Source organism: Python bivittatus, unplaced genomic scaffold (assembly GCF_059951505.1).
Source record: "Python bivittatus isolate LINGU-HERP-01145 unplaced genomic scaffold, Pbiv_v1 ctg000700_np1212, whole genome shotgun sequence".
NCBI classification, from domain to species: Eukaryota; Metazoa; Chordata; class Lepidosauria; order Squamata; family Pythonidae; genus Python; species Python bivittatus.
Window position 1 is genome coordinate 92138993 of NW_028277098.1, and position 19301 is coordinate 92158293.

General features: G+C 40.4%; 1 protein-coding gene across 1 annotated transcript in view; it reads left to right on the forward strand.

The window, feature by feature from the left end:
• The first annotated feature begins 584 nt into the window (after positions 1-584).
• The window catches only part of CIMIP1 (ciliary microtubule inner protein 1), a 44631-nt gene continuing 25914 nt past the window's right edge, over positions 585-19301 (forward strand). The window contains exons 1-3 of the mRNA XM_025173708.2: positions 585-691; positions 6669-6750; positions 8234-8332. Of these exons, the coding sequence (XP_025029476.1) occupies positions 645-691; positions 6669-6750; positions 8234-8332 (228 nt within the window). The 5' untranslated portion in view covers positions 585-644. The remainder of the gene's footprint in view (positions 692-6668; positions 6751-8233; positions 8333-19301) is intronic.

The window sequence follows — 19301 nt, forward strand, 5'->3', positions numbered from 1 at the left end:
TTTCCATTTCAGCCATAGGACTTTCCTTTGGTGTTAGAAGCAAAAAACTGTGACTGTTAAAGGAAGGTTCTGGGTTAAATGACCTCAGAAAAGCTAAGCATGGTGAGATATCCTTGAACGTGGATAAGAGACCACCTAGAAATCCCTTGGGTGAAGTCTAGGCTTGGAAGTTGAAAAAACATCCCAGGAGAGGGCATTTGCAAGGAAAACTAACCAAAAAACGCCATGCCTTAGTTCTCATCTTGCTCTAGGTCAGTGTTTTCCAAACTTGGGAACTTTGAAGTGTGTGGGCTTCAGCTCCACGACCAGATGGGAGACGGGCAGCCCAGGACAAAGGCTGGCTTCCTCACCACCCCCTGCTCGCACCCTGATCTCATGCGTGAAGCTGGCAGCCAGGGCTGTGCCCTCCCCTGCGCAACTTCCATCCATCCAGCCATCCTTGGCAGAAGCGCCCGGTCTCCACCTTCCCTCCCGTCGCGTTGCTCAGCCGTCGCTTGGCAACGGAAGCCGCCGCAGCAAGCCGGGGAGCGCCTCTCGGAGCTGGCCGTGGCTGGCCGGCTTGTGGCTGGACCAGACCCCAACTGCGCGGAGCGTCTTTCTTCCCCCCGTCCGGGGGCGTCAGCTAGCCCGAGAAAGCGTCCGGGATGTCCCAGAAAAGCAAGCTCAACTTCGTGGCAGAAGCTCAGATCTGGTAAAGTCGGCGCTGGACCACCTCCTCCCCGCCGTCTCCTCTTTTAATTCCCGCGTTGTTCTGCTCTGGGGGTGGCAATAGGAAGCCTGCCCCAAACATCCAGCTTGACCTGTCCTAAATCCTTCCCGGCGCCCTCCCCACCTCCCCACCCCGCCTCCCAAGTGCTCAGATACAGGGAATATCAATCGCCTTTCCCCAACCAAAGTAGTCTTCCTATGTGTGGACTTCAACTCCCAGAATTCCCTAGACAGCATGGCCATTGCTAAAATTCAGGGAGTTGAAGTCTTTACATCTAGGGCGGTGCTTGTCAACCTTGGCAGCTTGAAGATGTGTGGACTTCAACCCCCAGAATTCTAGGAGTTGAATTCCACACATCTTCAAGCTGCCAAGGTTGAGAAACACTGCTCTAAAGGGTACTAAGGCTGGGGAAAACTATTCTGATGTAGCAAGTGACCTCCAGATGTGTTGACTAGGGATTCTGAGTGTTGAAGTCCAATGTATCTGGGGACATCAGCACCTTGAAAGCCATCTCCCACCAGCAGTAGAAATCCCCAAGCTATAGTTGTTTATTCAGGCACCCTAATGACTCCAGTGCATTTTTCTCCCAAGTACATTTTTTATTCTAACTCCTATGTACCTAATTTGTACTTGGACTGTGAAATGTGAAAAGATACCACATGTCTACAAAAGAGAGAATGGTGAAAGAGAATAATAAGGTTTGCATGCAGACAGAGGAATATTCAGTACTTCAGTATCTCCAGATGGGACTTACACTTCCCAGAAAGTTGATGCCACAAATATAAATACTAACCTTCTCCAAACAGGTACCTTTCAGAGGTGCTGGCTGTGGATTAGGGAAATCCAAGTTTAGTTACATTCCATACCAAAACTGAACTTCTAACAATCAAAGAATTTCTCAAAGCCACAGAAATTTGATATGTATAGACCCCAGTCCATACCCTCGTGTCCTTTCCCACAAAAATCTGGGTGGCTTTCTTTTCAAGGAAAATTAGAAAGCTCTTGAATACTATACAGTTTGTAGTATTGCTTCTAGCAGTGTCTGTTTTGTGGCACAAAAGTACAGTTATCACAAGAGGCATCGAACTCTTAAAAACTGACAGTATTTCACAGCGACAGCAAAATTCAAAAGCTCACTCTTGGTTATAGTCAAGATTCAAGCCTCCATGTGTTAAGAGCTCTTGTCATAGTTTCTTTCTTTTTTTTAATCTCAGAAAATAACAGGATAAAAGCTTCAAATCCTAGCCAGAATGCCACCCAATTTGGACTTTTTTTTTCTCTTTTGAACGATAGTACTGAAGAGAAATAAATTAAAAAGTCTGGGATATTAGCAGCTGTTCTTTCCTCACTTTTTAGATGATCCACAAGTTGTTCTCTACTATTATATAGATATGTTTGCTCAAGATTGCACTTCTATTCAAAAGGTACCATAAAAATAGGATGAATATAGCTCGTACCTGAGAAAATGTGGTATTTCTCTCCATTGCCTCTATCTGGAGCAGCGTTTCTGAATCTGGAATCCTCCATGTGTATGACTCCCAATAGAGTTTTTTAATGGTGCTTACAGTTATTGTAAAAGTACAATTCACAAAATTATTTTTTCTTTTGGCTGCTTAATACTTTTATTGAAGATTGAAGATGCCTTCTTTTCTTTTTTTTGGTATATTGCTTTGGAAGAACTGATAATCACTGTCATTTTTCTGAGTATTCTCGTATCCTACTGTATGCTGCACGTGGTATGGGTATGTTTGAGACAGGTAGCCTAGCTGTTGTTAACGAGCAAATTAACAAAGGAAATGAAACAGAGGAAATAGAAATATAATGTATCTGTGAAACTAAGAGAAAGAAAAGGGAAGGGATAAATGTGAATGAAGATGGTCTGATCTTGTGGGATCCAGCTAAACAATAATGTGAACCGTAGTGAAGCTGTAAGTTTAATTATGAATGAAACAACTAAATGGTGTCAGAAAGTATGAATTGGTATCATCTACACTGTTGTGAGTGTGAATGAAAGTAGGAGTTTATAGGTGGGTAAATGGTAATTTTTTATTTTTTTTTAAATCTGCGCTCAGTCGTTACCGACTCTGCAGTGACTGCTTGGAGGAGTCCTTGCAGTTTTCAAGGCAATTGTTTCAGAAGTGGTTTGCCGGAGCCTCCTTCCTAGAGCAGAGCCCAGCTGGCACGTGCAGGAGGCGGGGTTTCCATTGCTTCGCGCCCTTTTCGGGCGCGTGCGGTTTTTCGCGCTTACCGGCAACTGCTCCCGACTCCTTTTTGCAAGGCGCCGCCAGCATTTTTCCTCCCACCGGAGTGAGAGTACCCATTTATCTACTCATGTGAGTTTTCGAACTGTTAGGTTGACAGGAACTGGGGAGGAAACAGGAGCTCACCCTGTTAACGCGAAGGCTGGACTCGAACCGCTGAAGCGTCGACCATTTCTGGCCAGCATAGTGTAATGAAAAAAACAGGCAACGGTTTGGGGGAAAAATATGCAACATTCTGAATTAATGGGGTCAAGGGGAAAAAGTATTTTTGATGGATTGGTGGAACAAGATGAGAAAGTACAGAAAAAGTCATTGGTGAGTATCTACTTAGAAAAAGTAGGACCAAGATCTCCACACCAAGGACTCCATGCTTAGAAAAAGGTCTTACGTGGTTTAAGCAAATTTGGTTCATGTGTACACTTGGCAAAGGAAGGAGTCTAAATCTAAAAGCATGATTGTTTTGAACTTTTATGATGAAAGGCTAAGAGAATTAATAAAGGATACAAGGATGGTGAAAGGTTCTAAATGTGGGACAAACTATTATTTGGTAGTGTTCAAGAATATATCCTGGGAGGGAATGGACATGTGAGAAAAAAAAGGAAGTGAAAGAAATGAGAAAAAAAAAAAAGAATGATTGTGGGAAGAGAAAATATGGGTCCTGTTTGAAAAACTATTAGAAGATAAATATATGGATTGACTGGGATAGATGACTTTTCCAGCTGAACAAATGGAAAGTGGCTATAAAGAAAGTTGATCCGGAAGCTACCAGAGAACTGTATGGAATGAGCCTAATGGGAAGTATGAAAAAGAATAGTTGCAATGATGAAGTGGAAGAGGCTGTAAGAGAGGAAAAAATGTGTATAAGAGAATGATTGTTGTGAAAAAATTAGGGTGACTAGAAAATATTATACGAGTATATAGAAAAGAAGAGTTTTTGTTTATTAGATTTATATAATTTATCCAATTTGCAACAGCAGCTCCAGGCAATTAACAATAAAATCATGAAAACAAGGAATTAAAAATAAAATAAAATGTAAACAAAAAAACAACAGAATTTATTTATTATAACAGAATAAGAGAAATAATAATAACAGAAGCATCTGAGGCCCATCAACATATATCTCATTCAAGGGTCTTACACTCTACACAGTCTCATCCCACATTCTGGCCCAGTGTTTCTCAACCTCAGCAATTTTAAGATGAGTGGACCCATGGCTGGCTGGGGAATTCTGGGAGTTGAAGTCCATTCATCTTAAAGTTGCTAAAGTTGAAAAACACTATTCTGGCCCAATGCTTGAGGGAATATTCTTTAGGGCCTTCCAGAAAGACAGAAGAGTTGGGGTTCTCTGAATCTTGAGGGGAATGATGTTCCATAGGGCAGGCATGGTAACAAAAAAGGCGCACCCCTGGGTCTCACTAAGTGACATTGTTTCATGGAAGGGACCTGAAGCAGGGTTGCTCTGCTGGATTTCATGTGACAAGCAGAGACAGCTAGTCCCACAAGTAACCCAGCCCTGTGCCATGAAGAGCTTTATAGTGATAACCAAACCCTTAAATTGTACCTGGAAGCTTATAGGGAGCCAGTAGGTGTTAAATAAGAGCAGAAAGAGACTAAGCAGGACCCTCAGGCCAGATTTCTCACTCCCAACAATACCAACTGGGAACAGCCATGGAGGAAGAAGGAAAGTCAATGTAACACTATATTCCAACTTCTAAATCTTGAAGCTGGTCCAGAAGGATAGATTTGCATAGAACAGAGTCAAAGAGAACAAGCAAAATTTAAAAGAGGCAAAGAAAATGCAGAGCGATGGAAATATAACATAGTTTTGGAAGTTTTCAAAGTGAGTGTAAAGGACCCTCCAACAGAGTAAAGGTAACTGAGTATAAAAATGATGAAATGACTTGGGATGAAACTAAAGTGAAGGAGTTCTGGAAGTATTTGGGGGATCATCTTCACATCCCCCTAATTCAGCACAAATGTGCCCCAGTAACTTTTTTTTCCCCTTATGCCTTGCCCTTATGACATTACTTTCATCTCATCCCTGGCCCATAAATTTAGTTAGATTTCCTTTTCTTTTCTCTTATCTCCTGCCATTAACTTATTTTATCCACTACTTCTCACTCTTCTGTGCTTTGCTTAATGCTGCTTACCCTAAAAAGGAATCATGTGATAGGTACCTAGACATAAATGTATTATCATCATCATCATACCATGTGCCCAGCTATGCCATTTAATCACCTTTTATTTTTAATACTCTTGAGAAGTAAGTTCTGGAGCCTTCCTCCTGTGCTTGGTCACCACAGCAAACCAAGATTAGGTCAAAATGACAACATGTACATGGCAATGTCATGATGCAAATTCCACCATTATGTACTTACATCTTGACATCTGACATAAGTACATAAGCTGCAGTATTTGTATCATGATATTCCATGATACAAGATAGATGTAATCATGTATTTTTTGTCGGGTTGCTTAATTTTTAAAAGCAGTACTCCTTCTCCATCACCATTTGTTACTTCAAGAGCAACTTCCTATCAGCTGAGCAAATACTTTCCGTCCTGTCCGTGAAAAAAATATAGGCTAGGAAAACAGCAATTCTTTCTCTCATACATCCTACACAAACCCATCTACTTAATCCATTATCTGGATGCTAAGTCAGAACTATCTTGAGTGTAGCTTTAAGCATAAAAACATGCTTTCTTACATCTGGAAACCTTCCTTTATCAGGAGCAGATGGGAAAGAGACTGTTAGCCGTGAAATAAATGAAAGAATTTCTACAACAAATTAGGTGATGAGTGGTAACCATTAAGTAATAATTATTAGTTACTTATTTTGTCAGTGTCCTTCATGTTCTCTCATATGTGAAAGAGAGAAGGAAATACTCTGCTGACTGGGGGATTCTGGGAGTTGAAGTCCGCACAACTTAAAGCTGCCAGGTTTGAGAAACACCGCTGTAAGTGAATCAAGAGAAAGAGAAGCGAAATAACACATGCCTCTGATACAAGATTTCCTAAAATACACTTCAAACTGCAGTCCAAGCTACTTTTGCAGCATCACTCAAGCAAGGTGAAGTCAGTGTAAATTAAAGCCAAAAATGTAGCTCCAAATTCTTCATCCAAACTGGATTGTAGGTCAGGAAGTTAATCACTTCATATGAAAAGGTTACAATCTGCTAATCACTTACTTCAAAATGTTGTTTAATGTAATTGCTTTAAAGTTAATAAGCTACGAATTGCTGTACCGAGACACACATGCTCAGAGGGAAAGTATTTTTTATAAAACTTGCAGGACTTCGTCTCTATGTGTGCTTGTCTCTCCACCCATCAGAATGATGTATTTTGATGGCAGAAAGAATAATGAATAAGTTGACTTAATCTACTAAGTCCTTCTCAAGGACTTGGGGAAAAAAGTTTCAACCTTGCAGCGATTCACAGCTTGCGAGAGGAGAGAACAAACTTGAAATTTGCCTGCCTGCTGCAATTTGCACACTAATTATTATAGTTGTACAATTATTTCCATAAATGATCCTTCTACCTAGATACCTACAGTATGCCATGCAAGTTGAGCCTCAATGTTATGAACCAATAAATTTTGAGGCTGTACTTGTGGTGTCCAAGTTGAAGGGAAACAAACTAAAGGGTTTTGTTAGATGATTCTACCAAGTTTTACAAATGCTTCTTCTGCTTGGAACAGGAAGGATCACCTTGAAACAGAGCGTGAAGCTGCCCGAAAATGGCCCAAGCGCTGGGGATTTCTGTTGACCTCAGTTGAAGAGGTAACATTTATTTCTGTGTAATATTCATACATGAAGAATGAATATATTTCATGGCCTATCTTGAACAACAATTGGGTTGCATATGCTAGAAGAAATGAGATGGTAGGTTATTATATTTTTCAAAAGAATTGTCTCTCTCAGCCTTAGAAAGTGGCCTTGAAGTAGTTGAGGCAATTAATTAGCAATTAGAATAACTGTCCTCCAAGAGAGTGAAAGGGAGGTGTAAACCTGTAGGATTTAACTGCATGACAGAATTTGAGTGATAGAATAGTTGCTTTATATGCCAATCCTAACTATATCTTTGAATTACTTGAACGTCAAAAGGAGCCTGATAGCACCATTTCAGACTAATAAATGTTGTTAATAAACTAATAATAAATTTTAATAACATCTGTTACCTGAAAAGGCACTACCAGACTCCTTCTGAATTTTGGCTACCTTCAATTAACATGGCTGTCCTCCTACAATGCCAGGTACTACTTGGAGGATATTTGTCTAAAGCTAGAAAAAGTGCTGCTCAGCAGAGGATATGATCCTTCCTCAATCTGGTGCCTCCCAGCAATGGTGATTTCAGCTTCCAGAATTCTCCCGGGCCTAAATTTTTTGCTTTGTCTAAGTATTGCATCTAAACTCTATATGAAACATTTGGGTCATGCAACTGTATAGTAACAGTAGTAATATTTTGAAGTGGAGCTTATGTACTTACATCTAAGAATATTACAAGACTTATTCTGGAGGTGTTAAGTATCTAAATATTTAAGTATATAATAATATCTAAGTATGTAAGATATTTACTGATGAGGCTTGCATTTTGTACCAGCTTATCCATATTTTATGGAATAATCCAAAATTCATGGATTGATACAACACACACTATCATAAACCTTGGTCTACCAACCATTATTGCTAGGTTCAGGGCCATTCACAAGGAGAGGGTCAACAGTGGGTCAAAATGGTGAGGGCAACCAGGCAATCAATGCCCTACTCCTTTTTAACATGCATTGACCAAACTAAAAAGAAGTGGGCTTTGATTATTCTGGCTACTTCTGCCATTCTGATGCTGTTGACCCCCTGTGGACACCAGTTGCCATAACATTTTACATGAAACCAATCATATTTCTCAGTCTGCTAGCTGTGATCTTATACTCATTTACCTAGGAGAAAATCCCACTGAAATCTGAATAAAGATGTACAGTGTAATTTACATTATCTTAAGCTATGTTACATTACTTAAATCTGTCCTCCAGATTCTCTTGTTAGCCTTAAAATGAGAACCCATTTTCCATATGAAAAATGAATTTCAACAACATCCAAAGGTGTATAATAAATAGCCTTGTATTAGATGCCAAGTACAAGGTCTTCAGGTACTGCTCAGATGGGAACAGCATAAATATCTAGATGGATATGAACTATTACAATGTTATTGCAATGCATGGCTCAGCCTGAAGTGCCAATTTATTTTATTACATTTTTCTATTTTTAGTTGGTAAAAGATGAAAAGAAACAACCTGCTAAGCCTAAGATCCTGCTTCCAGAACACTTACAGATCCGACCTGTGACACCAGTGGAAAAATATATTAAGGTTAGACATTTGTGAAGTAGTTTCAAGTGACAGCGCATTTGTAAAAAATACCAACAGGACATACTTTTTTCAGAAGCCATCAAAAGATTGAAGTAAAGGTTGAGATCCTAAGAGCAAGTTTAAAAGACTCAACGCAGGAAACTGCCTTTGGATGTTCTGATGATTGGAGATATCACTGTGCAACTTTAGATCATGCAAATAAGTGATTGTACTCTAAGACATAAAGATTTATGTATCACAGGTTAGTGACCTAATAGTGTTAGAAAAAAGATCAGAGTTGGGAGCCATTATATGTTTCAGTTGCTTTTTTCAGATCTATTTAAGTCAGGGGTCCCCAAACTCTTCAGCTCATCAACCCGTTCATGAAGTTTCAGATTGTTCATTGACCCCAAAACATTTATTATATGAAAATAATTTAATAAATACTACTTTAACTAATAGTACTACAAATAATAATAATGATAACTCAAGGCTGTTTTCACTGGTGGCTGACCATCCAACCCTGGGTAACCCTGTCTCACCACTTCAGGACTAGAGACTAGTGTGGACCTCTACAGAGAGCCCAAAATATTAATTGACTCCAGTCAACCTTCCATCATTTATCGACCACCTATTGACCCCCAGACATTTACTGACCCCTTTTGACCCCAGCCATTTATCAACCTCTTGGATAGTCCTATCAACCCTTGGGGATTGGATACTGACCACTTTGGGGAACCTGATGTAAATGTTGAATGTTCCATTTCTTCAGAAAGATATCATACTAACCAGCATTAGGCTTGTAGTCTTGGAAGAAGAGCAGAAAAATCCAGATGGAAGTAATTGGTCAGAAGCTGTAAAGTCTGGAATGATCCATTGGGCAAATCTGCTTAGTCCCCTTAAAAATCCTAACCAATTTTATTAATTTATAAGAACAATTTTTTTTCAAACCTCTGTGCAAGGATTCCTCACTTTAATGTTGTATTATGTAGAGCAGTGTTTCCAACACCTTCCATATGTGTTGGATTCTGACTTCCAGAATTCCTAGTTAGTATGGTTTTAGATACAGTGGGAATGGTTTTTGAATATAGTATCTCAAAATTCTAGGAGCTGCACACTGGGAGAGCACCAGTTTGGGAAAGACTGATCTTGATCTACTACATTTTAGGCTCAGGAACAACACTGAAACAGCCTTAGTCATCTTGATTGATGACTTGTAAAGTAAAAAGATAGAAGAAGTGCTATCCTGTTGGCTCTCCTGGATCTCTCAGCAACATTGGCCACTGTTGAGCATGGTATCTTATTGAATTGGCTTTGTGGGCTAGAACTTGGAGGCATTGTCCCGTTCCTACCTGTAGGGTCATCACCAGAGACCAGCAAATGATCACATCTGTTCATTGCATTCCCCCTGCTGTTCAATATCTATATGATGTCACTGGGGGTCATCATCTAGAGATTTCAGACACAGGCCCACTCTCTCCCCCCTCCCCCATTCCATCTGAATCTACTAAAGGAGGTGTGGAGATGCACAACAGTTGCCTGAAGGCAGAGGTGGGCTGCATGAGGGTCAATAAACTGAAACTAATTCCTGATAAAATGGAAGCATCTTGGATAAGTAGTTCTCATATGCAAGAATTAGGAAGATAAATGATGTTGCACTCTCCCTGAAGGAAAGGATATATGTAGCTTGGGGTCCTCTTGCATTCAAAGCTCTCAATAGAGATAAAAATTATTTTTGTGGTGAGCACTGCTTAATACCCAGCACTGATTGGTGTACCAGTTATGAACCTCTGTAGATTATGAGAGCATTGCTTCAGCGATCTGTCTTAATGTCAAAACTGAATTACCACAATGAACTTGGTGTGGGTTTCTCCTTGAAGATAATCCAGAGTTTGTAACAAGTATAGATCCTAGGCTAAGATGTAAGACAGTTAAGTGAAATCATGTAACATTAACAAATCCTTAAATCACTACATTGGCTATCTGTGAGTTACTTAGGTCAATCTGAGGTATTCATGTTATTTGCCAGGCCATCACAACCTAAGACCCAGAACTTAACATAGAGCCTCTCCCCTCATAAATCAGTACATATGTTAAGACCAACCAATTTAGCTATGCTTGTAAATCTACCTGGGTATGGCCCATAGTTGTTTTCTGTAATAGTATCCTGACTTTGCAAATCCCTGCCTATTTAGTTAATGTTACAGCCAATTCTTGTAAGCTTTCTTCTCCAGCTGAAGATTGAGTCAGATCACTCAGGCATTTAGCTGAACCTGTGCTATTATGTCTTGCTTTGCTGTTCTACTTCTGTTTGTTTTTAATGCAACCCAGAGGTTGCAGGAAAATTTGGTGCACAGAAGGAAAGATTAAAGTTGTAAATTAATCCTACCTAGACTGCAGGATAGTAAGTAAATGGAAATTTGGGGAAAAGTTAGAAAGCTTTTTGTCCTATATCTTTTGACTTCAAGTAATAATTTAACTAGCCTCAGCTCTAAAGGTCATGCGAAGGAAGGGGGAAAGAAAGGAAAATAGTTTGGGAAGACAGAGAGAGCTGGCTCAGAAACATACAAGACCCCAATTTTTGGTGTGGCAAGATAGACAAGGGAAAAAGAAAGAAGAAAGGAAGGGTGCAGTGGAATCTGGTGGGAGTGGCCAATATTTCAAGATGGTGGTTGCAACATGTAGTTGAAGCCCCACACCTTTCTACATGCACACATACAAAAGAGGAGGGGCTTTGATCATGCAGTTGTGACCCCTGTCTTGACTTTTTTACTCCCCTCCCCCCAGAAGCTCCTAGAAAGGTGCTTGAAACTAGCAGGGCTGGAAGTCCCCTCTACTATCAGAAAGACATCTCTTGAGCAAGAACTGAAGAAGAGAAGGCACAAGGCTTTATGTAAGGATTCATAGCTGAATCACTGGGCAGGGTGGGTGGAAAGTTGGAAGCTTCACCCATGAAAAGAAACTGAGAAGCATTCTAGAGATCTAACCCAAGAAGAGAAAGGTGCTAGGATGAAAATGAAAGGAGAAAAACTGATCAAAGACCTGATCCATGAAAGCAGGCGTCACCAGCCAACTACAGGAGACATTTCAGAGCCAGATAGAATGAACCCATTTTGGAAGGGTGGGGAAAGAAAGTTGTCTGGTTCCTGGATTGTTCACTCAGTACCTTAGTACAGTGTTTCTTAACCTTGAAAATGTGTGGAATTTAACTCCCAGAATTCTGGGAGTTGAAGTCCTCACATCTTCAAGCTGCCAAGGTTGAGAAACAGTGATTTAGCATAAAGTTCCTATTGTAGCAGTGTATAGGCCCTTCATGTGTCTCTATGCTGTTCCTAATTATATGAGTAAATGCTGCAGAAGAGTTTAAAAAAGGGAGATTCTTTTTCCTAATGGAGGCCTCTACTGGGAGTGAGGTCATCCTTAGAGATACCCCTGCTCCCAGAGGGCTTGGCAACAGGCTCAGTGACAATCAATTCTATAGGAGTAGACAAGATCCTGCTTGGAAAATCTCTGTGGGCAAGAAGCTTTTGAACTCAGTTATAACTCCTGGGGCTACATGATTTTGTCTTGTAGTTTGTCTTGTGCTTATACTTCCAGTGTAAGAGTATTTAATGAAAAGAGATCACATATTTTATAAATAAATTAATGCAATATGATTAGGTTTTGTAAGAACAATTTGCTCAGGATCAAGCAAAAATGCTCTCTGTTAAGATTCACCCTGTTTTATTGCACCACCATGTTTACAGCTAGAACATTCCAGAGACCAGATAACATGCATGCAGGCAAATTCATGTTTTCCAAAAGCACAGGAAACATGCATGCATTCTTTGCCCCTCATTCCATCTGCAGTTTGCTTTTTGGCACGACATGTGCACTGGCATTCTGTAAATATGGGGATCTGGACCTCAGCTTTTCTGTGTATCGTTTACAAGAAACGGCTTGCTCATCAAAAAACAAAACAAAACAAAAAAACCAAATGGATTTGGGAATTATGTGGAGGACAATACTATGCGTTTAAACAGCTGTGGCTTGCAAATGTAATTTATTTTCTCTTATGGGAATGAAAAGCTACATATATCCCTTCCCTTGGATGGTCTAGGCAAAAAAGCCTTCAGCCCCTTTGTGCTCCCTCTGATGTAGAGCAGCATGGAGGCACGAGGACATAATTGCCTCCATTGTTCCACTCTGTGGGTGGCGTGTATGGCCATGAGAAGGAAAAGAAAGAAGAGGCAATCGTTTCAAAGGAAATACTCCACCTTGATATCACAGACATTTCCCAACTTGGCTCAGGAACAAAGCAAAAAGGGCTTTGGCAACAGAACAGAACAGAAACATTGCTTTCTTTCACGGTGTATTTCTGTGTAAGTCCCCAGATGTTAAAGTGTTATGGAAGAGAGGATTGTGGAAGTAATTCAGCCCAAGCAAGCACAGCAGCTAGGGCAGAGATGAAGAAGGAGCTTCAGTCTTTATACCATGCCTCCTCCTCCTTCCACTCCCTCCTCTAGATTATTCATTAACCAGTTTCATTTCTACTAAAATTGAGATTTTGACACATATTTCCCCAACTGATGCACTCCAGTTGTGTTTCACTTATGAATCACAAAATTCCCAGACTCTGCCCAAGCTGCTGAGGTAGAACCTTTCCTCACTGGCAGCTCAACATGGCACAAACATGGCCTGACAACATCATTTTTCTGCTGTGCGCAGGGCACCATCTCATCCCCAGCCCATCCCCAGACAGGCTAAAGTCACCCTTAGCTGGATCCTAGGAAAAGTAGTGTTTCCCCCATTAAACTGACAGCATCCAGCAACAGCTACTAAGTATGTAAAATCTTTTGTGCTTTCTCAGTCTTTATTTTGGAGCATGGTCTGATGGCCAGTAATGGGTGGGAACAAAGTAGTACTTACTGGCAAGGTGGCCAATTGTGGTCATGCTCCCTCCCTTTCAGTCGCTGATCAGCCTTTGCTGCCACTCTGTTCATATTTCTAAAGAGTTGGACCCGGTAGCATTTTGTCAATGGTCTGTCTGAATTGCATAAATAGTGCTAGACCCCTCAGACAATGGTTCTGTAAGTGCTTTAACTCAGTGGCCCTAGCCAAGTTAGTGCAAGGCTGGAATAATATAAAAGAAGAATTTTGTAACAGTGAAACAGTAGAAAGGTATAATGGTTAACTTGTTAGAAAATAACTATGGGTTGCTTTGCATTCAGCAGACACCCAATCAATCCCTACATCCAGATTAAAGCAAGCACACACACCACTCAGTTCAGCCAGCAAAATATAGCATGATGTTTATCTATTAAACATCAGCAAACATCCAAAAGAGTTTGCTGACAAAATGGGTCAAATGGAAAGCAGGCAAAAGCAGGGAGAGAAATAGACATGTACAACAGTCAAGAATTTACATTATCTGTACATCACCATATTTTGCACATATTATGCAAAGACCTAACTTCTGAGAAGTCCATAGTACCAGGAAAGATGGAAGTAAAATTGTTGTTCAGTTGTTGTGTCTGACTCTTCGTGACCCCATGAACCATATCGCGCCAGGCCTTCCTGTCCTTCACTGCCTCCCTGAATTGGCTCAGTTTCATGCTCATTGCTTCAGTGATGCTATCTAACCATCTCATCCTCTGCCATCCCCTTCTCCTTTTGCCTTCCATCTTTCCCAGCATCAGGGTCTTTTCCAAACAGTCCTCTCTTCTCATTAGGTAGCCAAAGTATCTGAGCTTGAGCTTCAGTATCAATCCTTCCAATGAGTAATCAGGGTTGATTTCCTTTAGGATTGAGTGGTTTGACCTCCTAGCAGTCCAAGGGACTCTTAAGAGTCTTCTTAAGAAAAGAGAAGAGGATAAAAAGCAGCAAGGTGGATGGACTGAATTACCGCCATGATGGGTACAACAGTGATGGGAGCACTGTTCAAAGACTTGAAGGGCCAGGGTTCTAGCCCAGAACCTTAGCCACTATCCCAAACTGGTTGGTTATTCCAGCTTTAACCCTGTTAAGTACATAACAGTAGCAGAACAGAGATAGAGAATAGGACATTAGGTGATCCCGCCTCTATTCTGTACCGTTAAAGAAACAATTTGGTGGAAACTGAGGATGTATCCAACAGAAATAGCACTGAGATGGTCAGAATGCTTACTCCCCATTGCCTCTAAACAGAAAATGGAAGAATCTGGAAATCAGAATTTGTTGTCAGGATAGGATAGGATAGGACAGGATGGGCAGGGCAGGGCATAAATAACAGTGCTGCTTGTGACATGGGTCCCTTAGTTACTCTTATCTCTCAGGTTTTTTTTTAAACTTATTCAACTTGGATTATAACAGCACGTGACATTGGAGTAAGGGCACCTAAAAATGATGGACAGAGTACTGCAGGCAGATGAACCCCATCTCTGCTGGAACAGTACAATTGGCAGATGTTTTCCTGCCAGCTGGTGAAGTGCAGAAGAGGGAGGGGCAGCAAAGCTGGAGGAAATCAAACAATTGCTTTCCTTATCATGCACTGCACACAGAATCAGGACAGCTCCATTAGCAGTGGGTCACAATAGACACACCAGAAGCAGGATAAGGATCAGCAATCAGGATAGCCAATTTCATGGCCATATAGTTTTCTGCCAATTCAAGGATGGGTGGATAGCTCTTTAACACAGCAGTTGAGAAAGGCCTTTAGGCTGCATTAATTATTCTTCATGCTGAAGTCATCTTAATTAATAATCTTTCTTGTTTTTGTTCTTAGGACTCATTAATTTTCTCCTGCCCCAAAAGAAATAAACTTTTGTTTTGCAGACCAGCTTTAATGTTTCTTATCAACAAAGAAGCCAATTCTCAAACAGCACTTGCTTCCATATCAGTGATACTAACCGTCCTGACATGTTGAAGGAAGATTTTACTACCTGTGGAAAGTAGATTATGAGCTATTTAAACATTCATTTAAATGGGAAATATTTATTCATTTACAAAAAACTGGGAGTTAAGATATAAAGAAGAACAAAGTAATGACAACAGGTGTAGCAATCAGCCTTAGAATTGACAATGAATATATTAAATGGAAAGAGTCCCTAACCTGGTCCTTCAGGCCTTTCAATGGTGCACCTATTGTCAGTGATATCAAGTCCATCCCCTTTGATACTGGTCAACCTCTTCTCTTTCCCCACTTTTTCCAGCACTATAGACTTCTACAGAGAGCTACTAAGTCTTTGCACAATATGTCCAAAATTGTCAGGCCCAGCCCAAGAAACAACAGGGAAACAATCCAGCTAAGCTTAGCCATATAGACAGAATCTTGCCAGACTAAATCTGTATTATGTTAACCTAATAAATATACACTGGGAGAAACTAGGGAGTGGCTATCTTAAGTCTCTTCTTCTTCCCACACTCCTGCTCTGGACTATGTTGCCTTTTGTCTCCCCCCTGGAATGCGCTTCCTCCTTCCTGAGAACCTGGATCCCTACTGCATTCCATCACACCAATATTATAATTCCTTGTTTTAATAATAAAATGTTAAAACATATACACTAGTGTTTCTCAGCCTTGGCAGCTTGAAGAGGTGTGAACTTCAACTCTCTTGCTGGCTGGGGAATTCTGGGAGTTGAAGTCCACACCTCTTCAAGCTGCCAAGGCTGAGAAACACTGGTATATACAATTGGAGTTCTCAAACTTTGCGTGCAATTGTCCTCTGTGGGCTCATGCAGGCAAAATGGGGAGCAAAGCCTGGAGATTTGATAGTGCTACTGCTTTGCCTGTACAACCTGTTTAGAGTTTAAAACAATTTGCAAAGGCCCTCTAAGTGGCCTATGAACCCTTGGGGGGAGGGGTCCCAACCCACAGTTTGAGAAACACTGGGATATGGGATGTTAGGGGCTCTTTGCAGAAAGTGAGCAGGTAAACATCAGTGCATGGGGTTGGGGGAGTTTGCTTGATGTTTATATAGGACAGCTTGTCCTACCATCCTTGATTGAGGTATTGTTTCTTCATTGATTGCTGCTGTTTATCTGGTGCCGGTTCCTATTTATCTGGTTGTTAATTAATAGGCATGTGTTGAGGAAGGGTGTGCTTAGGGCTGTTTGCCCCTTTCTTTGACCTTTGGCTGATTCCTTATTTAAATGGTTTGCAGATGGAGCTTATCTCCGTGTGCCTGCTAATGGCTGATTTGTCAGAGTGCCAGGGAATTCTCTTGCATTTTTGGATCTGGCTTGGTCTAAAATGTCTGCAGTTTCCCAGCTGAAATTTGTCAATCTGTTAGGAAGTTAAACAGCTTTCATATCATGACTTCTGACTATTCATGGATATGTTCTTGACAATCTTCTACCTATATTTGGCTGGGTTAGTGGCTGACTGGGCTAAGCATGTTATGGAAAGGAGGCTTGTGTGGGGGAATAATGCTTAATGCTTCCACTGCCTTTCATTTTACATCTGTTGAGACTTGAAGAGAGCATTCCATTTTTCTTGCATGTGTTGACTTCCACTGCTGCTCTTGAGTTTAAATTTTGACTGTGTAAGTCAGTTGTGAGTCATCACTCAGATATAACTGCTAAACAAGCTGATGGATACCAGCTAATGATCTAAGTGTACTATCACCAGGTGGCATTAAGGATGTCCTTATGCTTCTCACATGGAGGAGAAAAAGGGGATGACTGAATTTAAGATTATGCCTAATGGATTAATAGAATCTATTTTGCCTAATAGAACATGAAACTATTGTTTTTAATTCTGATGGATATCTCGAGAATGGTTAGCTCCTAAATTGGAATCATCTGGATACAGCTTTTCCTGTTCCCAAATCCAGCCTTTCTTCATGTGATAAAACAGCCTTTCCCAATCTGATGTTTTCCAGATGTGTTGGACTTCCCCACATTGGGGAAGTTGACATAAAACACAGCTGGACTGGTGGGACATAAATATGGGGAAATCCAGAGGAGAATATGTTTTGCTTAAGGATATTTAGGAACACTCATGTATTGAGGCATTAAAATATGAATAAGGTCGACACAGGATATTCAGGTCTTGGTTTTACAGAACAGTCCTGCTGCCTTTTCAGAGCATTTTGATAAATTCAGCACTCTCCTGTTATTTGACTGGCAGGATAAAATTGAGGGTGGAATAATCTGCATTGCCTTTCCTCCATTATTATTTTTAATTCTCTCCTAGTGCTCAGGAATTAATTCAGTTTGCTGCAATCCATGACCTACATTTCCCCCCAACTTGTTAACGTGATGAAAGGCTGATATGGCTTAGCTCTCTTTCAGATTCAGAAGCTACCTCCAGTCCTCAAGTCCCTTCTGGATCCTCCCCAACATTGACATTTTCATGTTGGATTTCCCTTTTGCCCGCTGGAGCATTTTCCTCTCCACTTTTGGCATCCTATGATAGTATCCTAGGGCCATATGATTGCTATCATACTGAGAATATGCAGAAGAAAATCTTGAGGATTCCACAGGGTCTACTCCAACCAGAGAGGAACTGAGATTGCAACTTTACTGTTTCTGGAGAAAGTGGTAGTAAACTAAAAAAAAAACCCTCCTCCTCTTTCTTTTTAGAATGGGCTCCTGTGGTTGTCCGAAATATTTTCGGCTCTTTTTAGAGAGAAATATGTAACCTTCAGGGAATGTCAGCATTTTATCTTCCTGTTACAAAAATGGGAGCTGTCTCCTTCTTGGGAAACTCTTTCTTTCAAAGTCCTGTATGGGAGGGATCTGAGTACTATAGCAGGATGGCCAATGCAGAAAGTCCCAGCTCTTTGCTATTGTCTACTGGCCATCTGCATTTTTGCAGCCCAGCTATGATAGTTCAGTGCAAAATAAACCCTTACAATGTCTTTATTCTGAATATAAATCCGTGGGGCTAGAAACAATTATTACAAATATTACAAATTGCAAATATTATAAATATTACAAATATTACCATGCAGAGTGCCCTATGCAGGGCTCCGTCCTAGGAATCATTGCCATCTTCCAAAATACTCTGTTTGCCTTCTCTCCATGCCCTCTCTCCATTTTTTTCTTTTCAACAGCCACATCTGCCTTCCTTTGCGATTAAGTATATTCAGATCTCATTTGCCTATCAACTGAGAGGTTCTGGTGCTATTTTGTACTTTTGCAGAATGACATTGAAAAGAAAATCTGCATTTTTTTTTCTGTGCACCTAATGAAAAGGTGCTGTTCTTTTAAGAATCACATTATCTACAGCAGCATTTCTTTTTTCCAGGTTCATGTAGAAGTCAAGAAAAGAATGGCAGAGAGGTCTGAAGAACTTGTTCCTAATATTTTTTTAAGCAAACACAGCCCTAATATATATTCTATCACCATTCAATTTCTTTTGGAGGAAAGGAAATAGATCCAAGCAGAGACCCAAGAGCATATACAGAGGGGTTTTTAGCTATATATTTTGGTGGGTCTGACAAAATGCTGCTGACCTACTTAATTGAATGTGGTCTTGAATGCTGACAACCGACTAAGATTTATAAAAATCACTTAGACCTTTATTGAAAAATCCATTTTTTCTAACATGCAAGCAAAACAAAAATATATGAATAAATAAATACACCAAAGAGCAATGCTTGGTAAACTGAGCATAATCAATATGGTTAAAAATACAGCCCGCAACATTTTGAACATTCCACCAACATTTTCATCTTTGATTCCTGTAGCGAGATTCAGTCCTCTGCTCCTAAAGTTACAGAGCTGGATCTTTTATTATTTTATTACTTAAAACTTTTCAGCTGGCAAGTGCCATGACCAGTCCTATCAGGATAACTCAGTACAGGTCTTGAACAAATGCAAAATAAAATAATCATAATCAAAGGTGGTTTTTTTAAAAAAGTAACTTGTTCTTAATACAATATATTCAATAGTAACATGGGCACTTCTTGCAAAAATACAGTATAAGACCTAATGAAAAAGTAAGTAAGGGCATATTCAGTCTTTCTATCCCTAGAGTTTAAGATCCATGGCCGGCTTATTCTCTCTGATGTTTCCCTTCTGCAACA